A 19,873-nucleotide genomic window follows, 5' to 3' on the forward strand; every position below is an offset into this window, starting at 1 on the left:
AAATACAAGTCACTAAAGACAAAAATCATGATATTCATTTTCCCAATAATGAAATAAATATGACTAGCTCTGACAGGCAATCCAAACTCTTAAGAAGTCTAACTTTTCTGCAGAACCCTGGAGAACTTAAAACACCTCTTGCATAAGTAACCAGCTAGCACCCCTTCTTAGAATTTAGTATGCTCAATGCAATGGCTAAATTAGAAAACTTACCTTACAGAGTAACAACTACTATTAGAGAAAAATCATAGATAGCACATGAGAACATTTAAATACAAGTTTAAACCAAGTCAAAATGGCTGAATTTTCAGGATAATAGGTTAAAAAAAAAATTTAAAGTTAAAATAACTGAAAAGCATGGTCAAGCAGCAAAATACTTCTATAAACTGCCTTGAGCCCTAAGTTGTTGTGTTTTAAAACTTGAAGTTTCTTACTTGAGACAGTTTGTCTCCTGAGATCCTATTCAGAATGAAGACACTTGTTGAAATGCAATCAAAGCCATGTTCTAGTACTGCTTCCAGTTTCTTGAAATGCTCCCAAGATCCAACCATGCCCAAGGCAACATTAAGTCTATACTCTGTAAAAATTCACTTTATTCATTTTCAATTCACTACCTAGTTTCTTCTCTTAAATGATTTTGTAAAAAAAAAAAAAAAAACTTATTACGAATTTTCAGTAAAATAAATAGTGATGCAGCCTCTTCCTGGGTCTGGTGACACTTATGTATGAAAGTACTGAGATTAATTATTTCCATTATATTTTTGGTTAATACTTTTCCCAAGAAAAGCATAACTGAGCTACATGTCTAAAATCAAAGGTGAATTCACACAATGGTGCCTCCAATTCAATGTTTACTCTGTAATGCAAGGACTTATATGCTCTCATTCAACAGAATCAAATAGTCCATGGCTGCATCCAAAGCATGCAAAGGGAAAATGTAATCTGACAACATAAAGAATAGTCCCCCTATAACTGTTTATTAGAATGTGAATATATTCAAAATTAAAAACTAAAAAAAAAGTTGTTACAGAGCATGCATAAAATACAAAGTAGCAGTTTACAAATAGATAATAGTTCTTCATACCAATACACTAAATGAAATGACTACAGAAGGAAACCAAAATGACCTACTACAGCAATGCCTTCAGTGTACCCCACACGTCATGAGCATTGCTAAAGATAAAAGATTAACTATAAAACATAGTAATCTATGCAAGCCAACACACATATATATTTTGGGGATATTCCACCATCCTGAATAGTATCACTTCAGTTGACATAACTTTCAGAATACTGCAGAGTAAGTGCTTAATATTATCCACAAGAAATTAAAACTAAATATTAGTAAGCACATTTCTGAATGAGAAAAACTAGTTGCTCCATTGATTTCAATAATGTAGTGGAAGAAAACTATTTCAGGTCTGTATAAAGGTCTAAATGCATTCTATTTAAACTCAGGGTACTATTTCATCTATTTCATCTTAAGTACTAAAAGAACACATGCCTTTAAGTGGTACCACTTGAGCAGATATTAAACTCTCACTTAATTCTTTTGACATACTGAAACCAGATATTTAATTGGACTATATTCCATAATATACTGCAAAACTCAAAAATCAGCATCATTAAAATAACTATCCATGTCTGCTGGTGTATATGGTGATAAAACTAGGTTGCATTTCATTTAGTGGGAGGTTTTAAGACAAAATTAACACTTCACAATTTGATACTAAGAGCATTAAACCAGTTATTGCCTGAGCAATAAAATGCCACATAATCGACTGCTGGGAAATTAGATAAATTAAATGACTTATCATTAACTTGCACTGCCTGATCATTGCCAGAGGCAACTCAGATGGAATTCCACCAGTCTCTCTAGTTTCCAGACCACTAGGCCTCACTGTTTAACATATGGCCACATAACCATACCACAACTGAAACCATGATAATCTTTGTGTTTATTAATATAATTCTTGTCCAGAAAAAAGTGCCCCCATCTCGAATCAATTTTGAGGCTTACAAAAATCAAAAAACAAAATTTACTGAACTACATAATCCTATTAAGGCATTTTAGATATTTACTTCCAGAATAATGGAAAACTTTCAAGCTCTCAAAATCCTGCTATTTATAGGGCAATTCTTAGATTTATGGACATAACTGCACTGAGAGAAGAGTGTATGAATTATAAGCTGCTCATTATACACTACTCTGTGGCAAAATGATAGCTTATTTCTAAAGTCTTCTTAGTTTGATTTGATGAAGACCAAATGGTCTGAGCTTCAAGTGATCAAGTTCTATTAAGTCCTACAGTGACAGGCTCCATGATGAAAGTAAACAATAATTGAGGAATTCAAACATTCAGTTTATTAAACTAAGGCTAATGAAGCCATAGCATGAAAAAGAGCTGCAGTCATTTGGGACAAGAGGATAATTTTATAAAGCTAAAATCAAAGACTTAAGACATGGAAAACTCATAATATGAGGAAGTAATAAAACACAAAAGTGACCACAAGAATTACAAATATATTTAAATCTCAGACCTGGGAAATGGACTATACACAGCCTTCTAGGGGAGAAGAGAAACACCTTATATGTTCTGACAGCATTGCACCTTTGGCTTGTTTTCAGTGGTTGGTGGAACATGAATAGGAACCACATTGTTGCTTGGAGACATGTCATTTTCACGTCTGTCTGACATCTGCTTCTGGGAAACAATGCGGTATATCTCTGAATAGGGAAAAAAAAAAAAACCCAGCAATACTCAGTGTGAAGAGACCCATCGATAGCGACATAAAAAATACACAGAGGTAGAAGATATTTTGCAGGAAAAACTTCAAATAACTGCACAGAGAATGCATAAATTTAAAGTTTTATTTTCAAACAGCAATTGGTTAGAGTTAACCCATTATTTTAACAACTTTTCTTAGGGTAAAAAGAGAAACAAAGGTTTTCCATTTCAGAGGAAAGACTGAGCAGTCAATTAAATAAATCTTGGTTTAAAGAGATTATATAGTTTATGGGCTTAGATCTAAATTAAACTATGAGAGGATTTTCATTCTACCCTTCCCAAGAAAACTTACATATACTGACACTGTTACCACAGAAAAGTAAAAATAAATCTGCACTATCAGGCACATTACGTATTTTTCTTGGCTGTGTAGGGAAATGCACAAACTTCATAATCATGCCAACATCTCAAAGGACTCTTAGAAAAGGAGGGAAAGATAATGTTTATCAGGGCCTCTTGAACTAAAGCTAAACAGTAATTAAGTACTTATTCAAAACAAGCAGCATAAGATTTTATATGACACTTATCAAAAGTAATTGTTTTGGTCCTAGGACCAAAACTGTGTCTACCTTACTCATTGCTTTATCTCCAGCATTTAGTAGAGGTTTGATAAATAACTAACTGCATGAATAAACGTTATTAAATTTCTCTATAGCGAGTATCTTCAACATATTTTATTTGGTCTTATATTGCACTGCCTAAGAGTAGTTTCCTCTGACTGGACTGCAAACTCCTTACGAACAGAGATTGTATCATATTTATCCTTGTTCTTCCAGTGCTCCCTCCCCGCCTAAAAATACCTTCAAAGGTAAGAGAATTCTAAAAATGTGGCAAATTGACATGATATGCCTCCTATTATGATGTCCTATGAAAAATATAATGTATTCCTATGAAGGACACCTATGTTTAAATTGTTTAAAATGAATTTATCATAAGTAAACAACTAGATAAATTTAGATTGAGGAACACTCTATAACAGGCCAAGACACTTCAAAAAGTTATTTTGTACAACAAAGATGGGATAAATGTTCTAAACCCATATTGTCCAATACAGTAGCCACATATTTAAATTAACTAAATAAAACAAAAATCCAATTCCTCAGTCCACTAGCAATATTTCAAGTACTCAATAACAACCTGTGGCCAGTGGATACTCTATTTGATACCATACATATAAAACAATTCCATCAATGCAATGTGTGATCTTTGACTAGATCCGAGATTTAAAATGTAAAAACCAAATCTATAAAGGGCATTATTAGTACACATGGGGAAATTTGAATATGAACTGCACATTATACAACACAGTGTAAGCATAAATTTTTTAGATGATATATGGTATTATGTAGGAGAATGCCTTATTCTTAGGAGGGAAAATACTCAAGTATTTCGTAGTAAAGTGCCACAATGTCTACAATTAATTTTCTAAGAATTGAGCAAAGTGGGAAAAATGTCACATGTGGAAATAAACCAAATGTGACAAGTCGATTTTAGATGAAAGGTATTTCAGTGTATTATTTCTGTAATATTTGAAAGATTTTTAAGTATAAAGTTATGGGGTAAAGAGAAAGTGGAATCATTTCTTCAAAATGCTCCAAGACATATCAACCAACTGCAATATGAATAGCATTTGAATTCTGATTTGAACTGCGAAAAAAAAAATGTGACATAGGAAATTTTAAGTTTGTATAATAAATGATAATAAGAAATTACTGCCAATTATTAAGTGGTTTTGTTGTTATGGGTTTAAGTCTTAATCTTCTAGATATACATCATGAAGTGTTTACAGTGAAATGCTGTAATACCTGAGGTTTATTTCAAAATAATGGGGGAGGGAGTAAATGGAAGAAAGACAGGCCATGAACTGATGGATAGCTACATGGGAGTTCATGACACTATCCTACTTTTAGTATGTTGGAAACTTTCCATAACAAAAAGTTAGAGAAAAAGAAATGTACTAATTGAATTAATACATTTTCTCCAATTTAAAAACTAATTTCCCTAAAGCTGAACAAGCTGTACTAGTCCACTGACTACGTAAACTAACAAAAACAGTGATAGTGTACCTTTTCTTACACCATTTTTTGGAGGGGAAAGGGTGCTAAAATTTCTGTTTGAGAAGGCTGACAGTGGTTCAAAGCTGAAGAACTATCAAGAGGAAGAAAAAGATTACCATAAAGGTTATTAACTAGAATTTTAAAAAATGAACAAAAGATATGGAGTCTTAGATTATTTTTATTGAAAAGATATGAGATTGGATTGTGTCAAGGATAAAGAGAAAGACATTCAGTCATGCTAGTGGGTAAAGAATAAAAATAATCATTGACTTACTGTAAAACTACGCCATTCATTCTTATTCTTTGTTTTCTCTCTAATCCCAAACTGAATGGCTCTTCTTTTTCAAGTGCAAATGATTAAATGTGACCCTCTACAAATTCTAACTTCTCTACAAAAGTTAGTTTGAACATTAAGTTAGTAGAAGCAAAACAAAAAATATTTTTCAGGTTCTTACGTAAAAAGCAAATACTGAAAGAGAGGAAAAGGCAGATCTCAAAGAACAAAGAAAGTTAATTAAATTTAGAGATCTCATTACAAAGCAAGAAATTTGAGCAGTGTTGTATAACTGCCTACAAGTAATTCATACTGTTTTGGAGAAATGGATTACTGCTACCTTGCTCCAGTCATGAAAAAGATGTCTGCTAATAAAAATGGTAACAAAGCAATAAATAAAAAAGGAAAGTGTTGGGCAGAAAATTAGAAGAAAATCTTTCTTTCAGGTAGAATGGGCACTAAGAGGTTATACAACTAACTTACTTAATGTCTCCTGTGGCTAGATGTGTCACTTAAAAAAAACTTTGATAAGAAAATAGGAAGCAGATACCTTTCTAGCTGATATTTGACTGAGGTTATTTAAGTTGGGGAAAGGAAACATGACTAGCAACTTGCTAAACCAGATGCAAATATTTTCCTCTCTCAAGGGCATGTTCTCCTTGAAAACCAAATAGGTATGATATACCAATTCCTGTGCAGTCCCTTTTCAAAATGTCCAAAGAACAGAAAAAGAAAAGGAATTCTGCTTTATCATTATTGTATCAGAATCTCTTATAGATCTAAATATAAAGTAAAACATTAACATAAGCCAGCTATAAATATAACCAGTAAAGTTAAGTAAAAAAGACATAATTCTTCTCTAATGGAAGTATGGGTCAAGTTACAAAGTAAATTCGAAGTAAGTTAAATGCAACCATTCCAAATTGGGGAACAAAAAGAGCTAAAATTCTTCAGTGCCTCCAAAAATTGTGAAAATAGCAGAGGCCTGAGTTATTCCACTATAGCCTAGGTCTGAATATTTTAGGACTTATTCATTGCTCACCATGTAAGTTTCTCAAAGGTCAAAAAATGCACCAATTTTATATACTGACGAGTATTTAAAAATGCAAAGCTATGATACCTTGCTTCTACAACATATCATGAGAGAATTTTACTTTTTGTATTTTCATTTAAATTTTTAAGAATATATTTTCTCCTAGCAGATTCTGTAACACATTAGAACCAAGAATGCCTTTTCTTTACTGAATTTCACTAGGGTACTTATATCTTTTCACAGCCAGGATTGCAGTATTTATATTAGAAAGTACATCCAAGCATTACTTTGTGCTTATAACCATGAATTATGAAATACATGGATTGCAATATCAGAAGTGAATAAATATTTTTCAAAGTATTTTTCCCACTATTAACGATATGAATTAGGATAATTAAATAAGAGCTGTAACTAATTTTGTACTCTAAACCAGGGGTCCCCAACCCAGTACCAGTCCATGGTCTGTTAGGAGGTAAGTAGCGGGCGAACAAGCGAAGCTTCATCTATATTTGCAGCCGATCCCCAGCACTAGCATCACCACCTCAGCTCCACCTCAAATCATCAAGCATTAGATTCTCATAGGAGCACTGGTCCCTGGTGTCAAAAAGATTGGAGACTACTGCTCTAAACAGCTCTTGCGATAGCAGCTCTCAAATGATAGTCATTCTCGGATAATGTGATACATAGTTTGGTTTTCTGATTCATTTGTTTAAATTACCTTCCTAAAACTTCCAATTCCCATTGGTATAATCTGAAAACGTAAGTCTTACCTGTCAGAATTGTCTGAAAAGCAGCTTCTACATTTGTAGAATCTAGAGCAGATGTCTCAATGAATGACAAACCATTCTTTTCTGTGAGGAGACATAAAAACTTCGGTTTTGTCAAATTTTAATACAAGGAATATGATATACTCAAGCCTTTAAAAAGAAAGCACTTTTCTAAAACCTAAAGCCTCCCCAGCTTCTTGAGCAATAAGGGTACCTACCATTCTACCTACACTTCAGATTAAAAATAACTGGGAAATTTATATTGGCTACTTTATTAAAATAAATATTTATTACATCTAAATACTACCGCTAGAATGAATGGCACTACTCAAAATGTAGTACACTTATCAACTACCCAGTTACTTCCACCCCTTACTGTCCTTCCTCCCATCAGTCACATAGCTATGGTATGAACATGGATGGGTATAAGTAATTCACTTAGTATTCTATAACTATGTTATTTGAAATATAGCTTCCTGCCTGAAAAATTAAAAAACTGTTATAGAAAACGGCACAATCACTAGTGGAGAGTCACAACTTTCACTAGCCAAGAATGCACAATACTGCCTTCTGGGAGGCTGCCCATACCTGTAGAAGAGGGGCAAGAGATAGGCTACATGCCTATTGGTCCTTGACACTCCCTGGGCTACTACTTTTCAGATGTACATAAGATCAGCCTTGGTCAAAAACAGAGACATAATGGAAAAAAAGACAGGAAGCACAGAATAAAAAGATTTCATCTACCCTTTCCAGGGAAAGAAAAAATGGTCTTTATATTTAATTTCTGGCAGCAAAAACTCAAAATAGTACAGTGTTTTAATGACTCAAAGTTAAGTGAAAGAGCCACAGACTTTCAAAACACACTTTCAAAACAATCCTTGCTGAACATTCATTCATGTTTACCTTTCTAAAACTGCTGTAATCAATTACCCTCACTAGGCTATCAAAACTGTAAGATAGAACAATAAGAAACAGAGATTCACTATAATATCATGGAATTCACATCACTAACCTGCAAAAGCTCTTGCTTCATCTGTAGGAACTGCCCTGAGATGACGTAAATCACTCTTATTGCCCACAAGCATGATAACAATGTTACTATCAGCATGATCTCTCAGTTCTTTCAGCCATCGCTCTACATTTTCATATGTGAGATGTTTCGCAATGTCATAAACCAATAAGGCACCTACAGCTCCACGATAGTACCTGAAAACAGAAACATGTATTAAACTATCAGAAAACAACCACAAAATGGAAGAGAACAACAGGAAGAACTAAATATACGGATTATATATATTTTTAAAGCACATACATTTCACAATCCTAATACTGAAATTCTTAAAAGAAAAAACAAAACAAAACAGTACCTTTTCCATTACCAAACTTCAGCTAATTCATTTGATGGCAGCCTATTTCACAGAGCTTAAAAACTACGCAACTTACGCTGATGTTATAGCTCGGTATCGCTCTTGCCCTGCCGTGTCCCATATCTGTGCCTTTATTGTTTTCCCATCAACCTGGATGCTTCTTGTTGCAAACTCTACTCCAATGGTGCTCTTGCTTTCAAGATTAAACTCATTTCGAGTAAATCGAGACAGGAGATTACTCTTTCCAACACCAGAATCTCCAATAAGGACAACTGAAAAGACAAAGAACTTTATGTCAGATGAATGAGGCAAACACATTCAGAATATCAGCATGCTTTCTAGCAAAAACAATAGGGCACCTGATTTTTAAAAAGGAATGGGGTAGAACAGTTCTCGACCTATTACCTATTGATAAAACCCATTTATTCTTTTTAACCTTTTCCTACCAGTATAATGACTTCTACACATCATCAGCTGAGCATATAGTGTCCTGTTTTACACATGCAATTTTAATTATAGGTCTACTAGGCACTGATGACAGGCTAATGCATTAATTAACCATCAATACTATACCAACCCTACTACCTTGGAAGGTAATAACTTGAAAGATAAATCTTAAACCAAACAAACAATTTATGATATTAAAATGTATCAGACATGAAAGCAACAAAGGATGTTAGTGGGTAGTGGAAAGGGAAAGAATACTATGTTCTACTGAGTTTTATCAAAGACTCGGTGTGACCTCAGGATTCACATCTAGGCAAAATGAAATACATTTAACATACAAGGAATCAGGTTTATAAACTCTGCCACCCAGATCACAGAAACTACAATGACCCTTTAATAGGCAAGAAACAAGAGACCTCTTGAAAAACAAACACCCCACTAAGTTTAACAGGGGCCCTAAGGAGCTGTTGAGTAGATCTGACTTACTCTGAGTCAAGGCCAAAGCAAGGCAGGCATACACTTTCACTTATGATTTCATGAATTTTTTTTTAAAAACAGGTTCTGATTAGATTAATTTATTTGTTAAGATTACTGTTAGGAGACAGTTTATTTACTAACTAAATACACAGAAATACTTTTTCACTGAAGGCAGTTCTATACTTTAGAATTTCATAAACAATGAGGAAATAGGCAATTATATTAAAGCATTTCTACCTAAATTTAAAGAACAAAATGAATTCACAGATTTATGGAATCTTAGCTTGATAACATTTTTTCCTGTTATTTTATAACATTTCAGAAAATATTATAGTTACCCCTACTATTGACTACTAATGCTTCCTCTTACTTTTTACTAATTGATTTAGACACCAGTACTAGAAAATCAAACATGCAAGAATAACACCAAGGAATGAGACCATATCTTACTAAAGAGATTGGAATTTGGTGGTGGAGGTGAAGAGGGGGATAAAAACCGAAAGCTCACTGCATTCTGGTCAGAGGGCAAAGAGACTCTATTATGCATTCCTCCTTGCCACAAGAGTGATATAAGCTGGCCTCTGGACAGTCTTGTAGGGAGTATATTATCTTTCTGGCTTCTTCTATCAGCTGATTCAGCAAGATATCCAGGCAGCAGTGATTCCATGCAGTGCAAGTAGTAGTTATTTGTAGCTATATAGTCAATTAGTGGTGTCAACAGTATTGTGGCAAACACAGATATTATAATAAATACTTTAATTTGGATACCAGGGAAGATGTTAAGGTTATGAAAGTTAACATACAAAAACAATGCGCTTCTAACTTTATAGGAAGGTTGGCTGATATGTTAGTTTCCAAGGTCCACCACTCTGGACGTGAGGTCAAATCGCAGTTTCAGTAATAGAGTCTACTCTATTAAGAGGATATACTCACTATTGTCTTCTTAGTAAAAAAGGCTGGATGTTCTGCTAAGGAAACTTCTGAATCATTTCTGGTCCCACACTAGCAATGAGGTATAAAAGTCTCACTTGAAGTAGGAATAGGAAAGAAAGGAAAAACCAAAAATTTGAAAGTTTCTTCTTTATAGGCACTCAGGTATCAATCAGTAATTCAGGAACCAGTCACTTAGTTTAAAGACAGAAAGCAAGACGTCTAGAATGACAACGTCTTTGGTAAATAAAATAAATAAAAAACTCAGAGAACATCTCTCTCCCATAAAAACTCCAGCACTTTCAAGTTTTTGGTTTCTTCCCTTTTAACTTCCTCTTTAAATGATTATATTCATCTTCTCCCCATCCTCAAATCTTTATGTCATCATAAAGTAAGTTAGCAAGGGCATTTTCTCCCCCTAAATGTAACCATTTTAACATTATAAAAAATAGCACCTTTATGTGAAAATAATTCAAGACTCATAAATGCTTTACACAGAATAAATTATTTCAACTAGACAGGAACAAGATTGCCAAATTAACTAGCAACCTGCTAAAGGATTATATCTTAAATGACAACAGAAGATACCGATTCTTTAAGAATAATGCTGCCAAGATGACACAATAAGGGAAGCTGCTTCTATTCAGTTACCAAATGAGAAGCCAAACCAAGAGGCAAACATTTAAGCTCACTAAAAAAATAATCAAAGATAGATTAAATTACCTAAGCAACAGAAGAGAATTTACTGGCTAAAATTTAAAAAACAAACCAAAAAAACAAAAGTTCATGGACTCAAACTTAATTTCTAATAAAAGTTTCTCATTAAGATGGCAATATTTAATTTTTTTTAATGTGACAAAACTATATGATCACATAGTTCAAGACAGGAATTTGCAGTGATGTTCCTGTTTTCCATAATTAGTCAGCTTAGGTTAAAAGTACTTTAAATATTTTATAATTACAGCCATCTATATAATGTATGTATATATATTACATACACATAAATAATAGCATCTATACATGAACTAGTTATAGCATTTCTAAAATAACCTGATATTTATTGTCACTTGGTTTAATCTCATTTGCTGAATTTTAAGTGTCATCTCAATATCTAATACAAAATTTAGTTCAATACATATCAAATATTAGGCTACTAAATGCTATTAAAATTAAAATATAGATACTAATTATCCATTATTTAAAACTTCCCCCGCTTCAACCCCATGTAGTTTTATACACTCTCTAGCAAACTAATATACCAGACTGAAGTCTAATTCAACAAATCAATCATAGCACATCAAACCTGTAAGTTATTACCTAAAGGAATAACTGATAGTTTTTTTAAATAAACAAAGTTGGAGATATTTCTACTCTTTCAACTATGTTCATAGTCCAACCTCACCAAAAGTCTTTAAAATAAAATATTCCATAAGGCTGAAGTCGACATGTTTTTCCAGCCTCAGCAGAATCTGAGTTGCTCAACCAAAAGTTGTGAAAGAAAAACTACTAAGATGCAAGACAGCAAAGTTCCTATGCTCATGTCCATTTGACAATCAACTGATGGCTAATTACTACTGACCTGTTCAGTGAGGTTAAAAAGAAAATGGTGCAGATGATGTATCCAGATATTTTCAGAAAATATGATTTTGACTGGATTGATATCTACCACAATATTTGTAAATAGGAACTATGATTGATGCTTATTTCACTTATGTGTCCTATGGGGCCTTAACCACTTTGTAGAATTAGTGTTTAAAATAAAAAGTCGTTTTTAAAAATAAAATTAATCCTTTCCCCTCAAAGTCTCAATGTTCAGCTTAACCAAAGGTTAAATGCTCAAGAACAAATACATAATTTAGAATAACTGTCCTGCCATCTTCACATTACATTCCCATTTGGACCACTCCATCCTATATCAATCAAAATGTCCCTTCACTTCCAAATGGTTAGAATTACAAACTAACTTCCGATTCCCTCAACTGTTATGTTTTCTAGGTAAGCCTTCTTTCAGGTAGAGAGCTGCAGCTCATCTTGGTGAATAAATCTCTGTACAATAAAACCATTTTAAAATGAAATTACTGTTGCTTCATTTTAAACTATAACAACTGTACAAATAAAAAAATTGGCTAAATAATCAGCACTGAAGTAAAAACAAAAAGTGACTCATATCCTGTGAGAGATTTTAAAAAGTGGAAATCCTTCTCAGCAGAATTTTTTAAATAGCCCACCTTAAACAGCAAAATGTTCAACAAAATGAAACCATAACCCATTGAAATATACAACACTTTAGAAGTTCCTAGACTTTGATTTCTTTACTAATACTTAAATGCTCTTATAAAGATTTATGGTTAAAAAACTTATAAGAACCACAGTAACTTCTTTCACATTATTACCATTTACTGAGTACTCACAGAAGCTAAAATTTTACAACCAGTCTCATTTAATTCTCACAACAGTCCAGAGAGGTATGTATTATTTCCCTTTCATAAATGAGGGAACTGAGGCTCAATAAAGTTAACTTTCTCAAGGTCACAAAGCAAATTTAAGACCTGAGTCAGAATTTGAATCCAGGCTTCAGTGAGTCCAAAGCCCCGTGCTCTCAATCCTTGTTAGTAGGATGGTCTAATTCCAAAATTAAGTTAAAATTCCTTAAGCCAATCGAGGATAATACTCTTAGTGAAAGAATAAATAAATGGCTTCTATAACCAATATGTAAGTTCCAAACAAAACAGGTGAAATACTGAAATTCTAGCTTCTGTGAGTACTCAAAGGTAGCTAGCTGTCCACTGCCACTGTACTTCATTAAAAAAAAAAAAAAAAATCTCCTTTTAATGGCTAAACCCCAGTCTCTAGAGTCTCATTTAGGTAATTTCACCAGACCTCAGATAACTTCAGCAAACAGTATGTAAACTAATCCCCATTTCATGTTGTATTTGTAAAATGCATTAAGTACCCTCTTCTCTGTAAATGACTTTTCACTATGGGGCGGGGGGTGGATACTGAAGGTACTCACTCAATATAATAGAACATTTTTGCCCAGAGGAGTAAGTGGTGATAAAGCTATATCATCAACTAGTATGTCAAGATTTGCAAAGTATTGATAAAGCAAATTGATATTACCAGCTTCATTGTCATTCTTAGCACCCAATGGCAAAGTCAGAAACTGTCATGCTTAATACTCTTTAAACTCCACCCTCCACTGTAAAGCTTTAATAGCAATGGCTTCTTCCTCCCTGGTAATGATCTTTGTTCAGCATACCACTGTTAACTGCCCTCCTAATTCAGGAGCAAAGAAAAAGCATCAGAGTGAGAGTGCATTCACTGAGAAGAAAAAAAAAAGCATTTACTGTACTCTTTTCTCACTGCAAACTGTACCCTTTATTGGTCGGTTACACACACACACACACTCTCACTCTCTCTCTCTCTCTCTCTCTCTCTCTCTCTACTAGGATTCTTTCCGGACTACCTAATAATCAATTCTTTCTATCCACTCCCCACCCTCCAATTTGTTTGGACCAAGGGCATTACAAGTTTCTCTGTCTTAAAATAAACATTTAATTTGACCAAAGAGCACACGACCTCCCCATGCACTCCCCCACCTTTCGGGAAAGGTATGCAGCCAACTAGGACCCTTCCCTTCCTGTTCTAAAAACACCAAAAGGTTGGATCCTCCCAGTGTAGCAGCAGGAAGCAACCAGTTCATATGATAAAGCGACCTAGTATTTGTACAGCGCACAACCTTTCCTGCTCAGGAACTGGGCCTTCAGGTCTGGCAAGGATAACAGCCACCACCCATCCGCAACCCCTTCTCGCCAGCACTCAAGAGTTATCCCGGGCTGGTAGCCGCTGGGTAGGGAGGGTAGGAGAAAAAAGGCTAGGTGGGAGATCACATCACTCTGCCTGGTCACTGCGACAAGTGCGTGCGTGGGTGACGGACAATCATTCTTGCCCTACCCCCCCACCCCCACCCTTGGGGTCGCACAGGGGACGTGGGAGAGCTCCAAACTATTTGGGGAAGGAAGGCAGAGAAAGAGCTACCAATCCCGGGGGGCAGTGAGAAAAGATTATTGACTGCGAGAACTGTGGGGCAGGCGGGGGGCGATGGCTCGCTCGGATTTTAACGAGGGCCTAGCCTGGGGATGGAAGATGACCAGGAGAGCCGTCCGTCCGAGCAGAAAGAGGGGCTGTTAGGAGACGCACGCAGAGTAGCAACTAGCCAGAGGGGAAAGGGGGGGCAGATAAAATTTTTTAAAAAGACCGGTAGTGGGAGTCTGCGCTGAAGGCAAGGTGAGGAACGAAGGGAAGGGAGGGTCAAAGCGATTCAGGAAGGGGAGTAAGCCGGACAGGATGCATACTGAGGGGGAGGGGGCGCCAAATCCGAAAAATAGATGGTGGGAGGAGCGACCCCTTTGAAGGGGCCCTAGAACCCGAGAAAGACGATGATTTGGAAGAAGACAACCCGCCGTGAGAAGGGCACCGGTGAGGGGCTCTGACGCTAGCAAAGGCCTATGGGGAGATGTGTGGCGAGGACCCCCTGTCTAGGGGAGGAAAAGGAGCTGAGCTGGGAGACCGCAAGACAAACGGCACAGAGAGGGAAGGGCTGAGCGAGGCCGATTTCAGTACAAGGGTAGCCCCCACGCCGGTCCCCCGGGAGAGTCCTGGGCCCGCGAACGAGACTCGGTGGAGAGTGGGAGAGCCCATGACCTCACCTTTGAAGAGGTAGTCGTACTCGTCGTCGCGGGTGCCCATTGCGCGGCCGAGGAGCTAAGGGGCGGGAGCAGTAGTGGTATCGGTGAGACCAGGGGGCGTCGCTGCAGGGGTAAACCGAGTGCAGAGCTTCAGCTGCCGGACCGGGTGAAGAACCCCTCCCTGTCGCTACGCCACTTCCGGCGAGCTTCAGGTCCGTAGGGGAAGTACTTCCGGGGGGCGGAGCCCCGCCTCTGTGCCCAGGAAGCGGGGGGCGCGAGACCACTGCGTAGGTCTTCAAATTCTTACCTTCCCTTGTAGGCCCAGAAGAGAAACTGAGTCCGTGGACTTTCAGCTAATCACACCCCTGGTGGCCACCCACCACATTCTTAGCGGCCTCGCCCTCGTTCCTCGCGCTGTCCTGCCGGAACCCGGGCTCTGGGGAGCGCGTTAATCACGTTTCTGATGGTTAGGTTTGTGGATGGGGCGGGGTTCTCTAAGAATTAGAGAGCTGAAGGCGGCCCCACATGTGTGGCGGTTCCATGGTGTAATGGTTAGCACTCTGGACTCTGAATCCAGCGATCCGAGTTCAAATCTCGGTGGAACCTACACCGCTTACTTTTCTTCCGACCAGGTTTTTAAATTTATTTGTTTACTAAGTAATTGTTATACAACTGCAGTATACATCACCTTTATCGCCTTGAACTAAGTAAGGAGAGAATTTCAAAAAATTTGACCTTTGCCTGCGAAGACATCATAAATTTTCCTCGTCGATTCTGTATTCTGTCACCTGAGTGATTCCTAAGGAGACTTTTCATTTTTTTTTTTTTAACTTGGGCCCTCTGCCTCAAACCTAATTGAAAAGCTTCGATGAAACTTGATTCTTTTTGCTAGAATTTTCAAACTCCAACGTGAATTCTGGCAAGGGCAGGCGCTTTTCACTCCATTTCTCGGAAATCTCTCAAACTATCCCAGGTCATTCAGAGAATCTCTCCTACCCTCCTCAAGATTCATCAGGAACTTCCTGAACCCCAATGTCAATCTCTGAGGCTTAATCATTTATATAATTAATTTCATTTAACAAGCAGAGCTAAGGATGGCGATTTCTATTTTAGTGGAAATGCGGATACTGAGAGGAGTGATTTGCTGAAGATCAGGCAGCAGGGCCCCCCTGTATTTGAAGAGAGTTTTGTTATTCCAAAAAGCTTTTCCTATTTATTGCCACACCCTCTATCACCTATATGCAAACCCTCAATTTAGACTTTTGAAACAAGGGTGCCTTTAACAAACAAAATGATGGCTACCAAGATGTCCGCTTCCCAATCCTTAGGAACGGTGACTATGTTGGGTTACGTGACAAAGGGAAATTAAGGTTGCAAATCAACTGATTTTAAAATACTGAGATTATGCTGCTTCTCCAGGTGGGTCTAATGTTGTCACAGGGGTCCTTAAAAGTGGAAACAGGAGGCAGAGGAGGTCATGTGATGTGAGAGGACCTTGTAAAAAATAATTTAAACAGCCAAATTGGGAGTCGAAGCTGCCATCCCAAAAGAACTACCTTGAATATCTTATTCCTCAACCCTTTGGGTTGTTAAAAGCTAGGCAAAATAACCTTTAGACTGGGCCTAAAGCACCATCGTACTCCAAACAACTGTTTGCAAAGCTAACAGAAAAGCAGACACTATGATCACTGGACTGAAAATTAAAGTTATTCTTTAGAATTAGCATCACTTTGTCAGATTATCTGCACCTAAAGAAACGTCTTCCTTCTATTCATGTAATTTTTCCCCTCTCCTTTCTCATAAATATTCCTTGCCTTCACTTCCTAATCAGAACACTATTTGGGTTTCTTTTTGAATCAGAGTTTTTGAATAGCTATTCTTTTGGATCTCAAAGGCTTGTTGTCTCTCACCTTGGCCTTTTATTTTTAGGTGAACAGGCTCGTTTAAAAGAAAAAAGAAGAAAAGGGAGAAAGGGGGAAAAGAAAGAAAAAGAAACAACAGGCCATGTCACTTAACTGAAACTTGACTAACCTAATTGCAGTTTCAACCTCTACCAGGACTAGAATTTTAAACCAATCAGTCTGGAATTTCCTGATCAATAATAATGTGAGGTAATCTGAATGATGTAAACAAAACCCCTGCCATTTTCTGTCCCCAAAAGAATGTGACTTGGCCTAAAAGTAATTCATTCTTTTCCTTTGGTAATAATATCCCCCGTCATACCCTTCTTCCTATAAAAGTTTTCCATTTTGTACAACCTCTTGGAGCTCCTTTCTGGTTGCTAGCTGAAGTGCTGCCTGATTCATGAATTGCTTAATAAATCCAATTAGATCTTCAAATTTACTTCGTTGATTTTTGTTCTTTAACAGCCTTGACTAGCTCTTGTGGTTTGAAGATGGAGGAAGGGAGCCAGGAGCCTAGGAATGCAGAGGCTTCCAGAAGATGGAAAGGCAAGGAAATGGATTTTTCTCTAAGGCCCCCAGAAGAAATACCACCCTTGATTTTGTTCCTTTCACCAAGTTTGTAGTAATTTGTTACAGCAGCAACAGAAAAAAACTAATACAGTACCATTTTCAGTGCTTTCTGTGACAGTGTAAAGCAATAGAAGGTTTATCTAAGGCCTAGATGCTGCCTTGTGCAAGGGTGAGCTTCTCCACAACAAGGGAGAAGCACAACATTATTCAAGCAGCCAAATATGATTTGTACTACAGATTATTTATAAGACACAGTCCTGGCACTAGTCAGGTGGGTACACAAGATGGGCCCTAGAAAAGTGGAATATCAATAACTATATAGTTTTGAGTAACTAATGAGAGTTCTGGTGATAAGTGCCACAGTTCAGAGACTGAGATAATTAGGAAGAACTCCCTGAAGAAGGAGGAACTAGCATTAACCCCTGAAGGAAAAAGCAGGGAAGGGAACTCATTTTGGGAAGTGAAGGAAATTAGATAAGAACATGTTGACAAGGCCATTAATGTCAGAAGAATAATTATAAACTTTTTCCTTTAAGTCGTTTCTCAATGTGTATTCTGAGAAGGTCAGTAGTGTTCCTTAAAAGGATTGCATGGTCAAATAAATTGAGAACTACACACTGTCTCTCCCCATTCCCTTAGAAGTTCCTTAGTACACTGGCATTTTAAAGACCACCTCTCCACTCTGAAGAAAATTTTTTTAACTGTGTTGAACGCAGACAGCATTTACCAGATTCACTAGACCACAGAACTCTTTTCCCAAGGAACCCTTACTAGTACCTCTCTGTAAACTGGGGGAACCATCAAATATTTGTGGACAGAGGGTTTTTCTTAGGAAAAATAAGCTAGCTATGGACTGCAGGAAAGGGGTAAAGAAAGACTGGAAGTCTGAATGTTAGTTAGAAAGCTATTAGAATTAACCAGACTCAAATAGAGATGGGGTATAGCTATGGGAATAGAGAAGTAAGAAAAAGCAAAAGTTGTGGAAAAACATGGTGAGTGGATTCCATGGACAGAGAAGAGAATTAGGGTTTTACTTTCTTGAGTTTTTGAGAAGAAAGATAGTAATTGCTTAATGTATCTTTTTTAATCTCTCAAAAAATATAGGAATTTAATGTAAATGACTTAAGTAATACAGAAATATAGAGTAAATCCTTAAAATCTTCCTCTACTTCTATTCCTACTTCAACCCCAGAGATAAAACTACTACATTTTCTTTTAACACACAGTCACGTGCTGCATAATATTTTGGGGTCAAGGACAGACCACATTTACGATGGTGATCCGTAAGATACTGTATAGCCTTCGCATATAGTAGGCTATACCACCTAGGTTTGTAGAAATGCACTCTATAAGGTTTGCACAACAATGAAATTGCCTAATGATGCATTTCTCAAAATGTATCACCGTCATTAAGCAACGCATAACTGTTTATAAAATCAGATATGCATACTGTTCCTCACCTTGAAAAATCTTTTCATATCAGCCCGTACAGACTTATCTCGAGGTAAGAAACATCCAAACCTGTAGAGAATTTTAATGAGTTTATTTGGGCTGAACTAAAGGTTTGCACAACAATGAAATTGCCTAATGATACATTTCTCAAAATGTATCACTGTCATTAAGCGAAGCATGACTATTTATAAAATCAGGTATGTGTACTGTTCCTCATCTTGAAAAATCTTTCCATATCAGCCCATACAGACTTATCTCGAGGTAAGAAACACACAATTGCCAGGAAGCAAAATCTCAAGAAATTGAGCAAATGCTCCAGAGAATGGATGTTTTGCAGCTTATTTTTTACATTACAGTCATAAGAGGAGACAGAAGTAGAGTTACATGAAATCCATTGCTGGTAGATTAGGGAGGTGGGAGAAAGCAAAGCGGGATTGGATAAAAAGTAAAATGGAGAGACATAAACTTCTTTTACATTGGTGGGTATAGGAAAGTTAATAATTAACATTGACTGCATATAGAGATGGTATGCAGGGGACAAGAAAATAAGGGGTTCTGTGGTCTCATTCTCTGATGCAGCGGGTTGTGCCCTGAGCGGTCTGGAAAAGGATTACTCTGATATTCCAAGAGTTATCTATCTTATCAAAAAGACAATAGCCTCACTTAAGGTAATAAATAATCTTTGTTAAAGAAGTTACAGGCCCATGATGTGACTACCTGCCATGACCTGCTTTTAGTTAGGAAGTTTTATGTTCAGACCATCCTACATGGTTACTTTTGGTCTCTGAATTTGTGGAGCCCACCATGCTGGACCCCCCCAAACTTTTCAGGTTTAGTATGTGGCCCCTTTTTCATCGACACTTATTTTCTGCATAGTTTTCCTTAGCAAGGATGTACCATAGTTTGTACAACCATTCCTTTTCCTTTACCTTTACCTATGGATATGGTAGATACTGAGGGTTCACTAAATTAAAATCTCTTCTTAAGTCATTTCTTCTTTCCCCGCTTCCCCTTTAGAGGCTGGAAAAGCCAAATATTCATTTTTCCAGCTACTCTGGAATATTTTATATAATAGTATAAAAATGTAGTTTTAAATTTTGCACATCTGGTTTGCTCAA

General features: G+C 36.7%; 1 protein-coding gene and 1 non-coding gene across 2 annotated transcripts; one reads left to right on the forward strand and one right to left on the reverse strand.

Annotated features, from left to right (window-relative positions):
• Positions 1-961: 961 nt before the first annotated feature.
• Positions 962-15,038, reverse strand: RAB11A (RAB11A, member RAS oncogene family). Its single transcript, XM_011386108.2, has 5 exons — positions 14,851-15,038; positions 8,364-8,559; positions 7,933-8,126; positions 6,924-7,004; positions 962-2,728 (listed from the first exon to the last, which is right to left on the reverse strand). Exons 1-5 carry the CDS (start codon positions 14,888-14,890, stop codon positions 2,589-2,591), a joined length of 651 nt encoding a protein of 216 aa, XP_011384410.1. The 5' UTR covers positions 14,891-15,038; the 3' UTR covers positions 962-2,588.
• Positions 15,039-15,363: 325 nt separating this feature from the next.
• On the forward strand, positions 15,364-15,435 carry TRNAQ-CUG. The gene has a single exon. It is a non-coding gene; the product is annotated as a tRNA-Gln (tRNA).
• Positions 15,436-19,873: the final 4,438 nt, after the last annotated feature.

This window comes from Pteropus vampyrus, unplaced genomic scaffold (genome assembly GCF_000151845.1).
Source record: "Pteropus vampyrus isolate Shadow unplaced genomic scaffold, Pvam_2.0 Scaffold15, whole genome shotgun sequence".
In the NCBI taxonomy this organism is placed as follows: domain Eukaryota; kingdom Metazoa; phylum Chordata; class Mammalia; order Chiroptera; family Pteropodidae; genus Pteropus; species Pteropus vampyrus.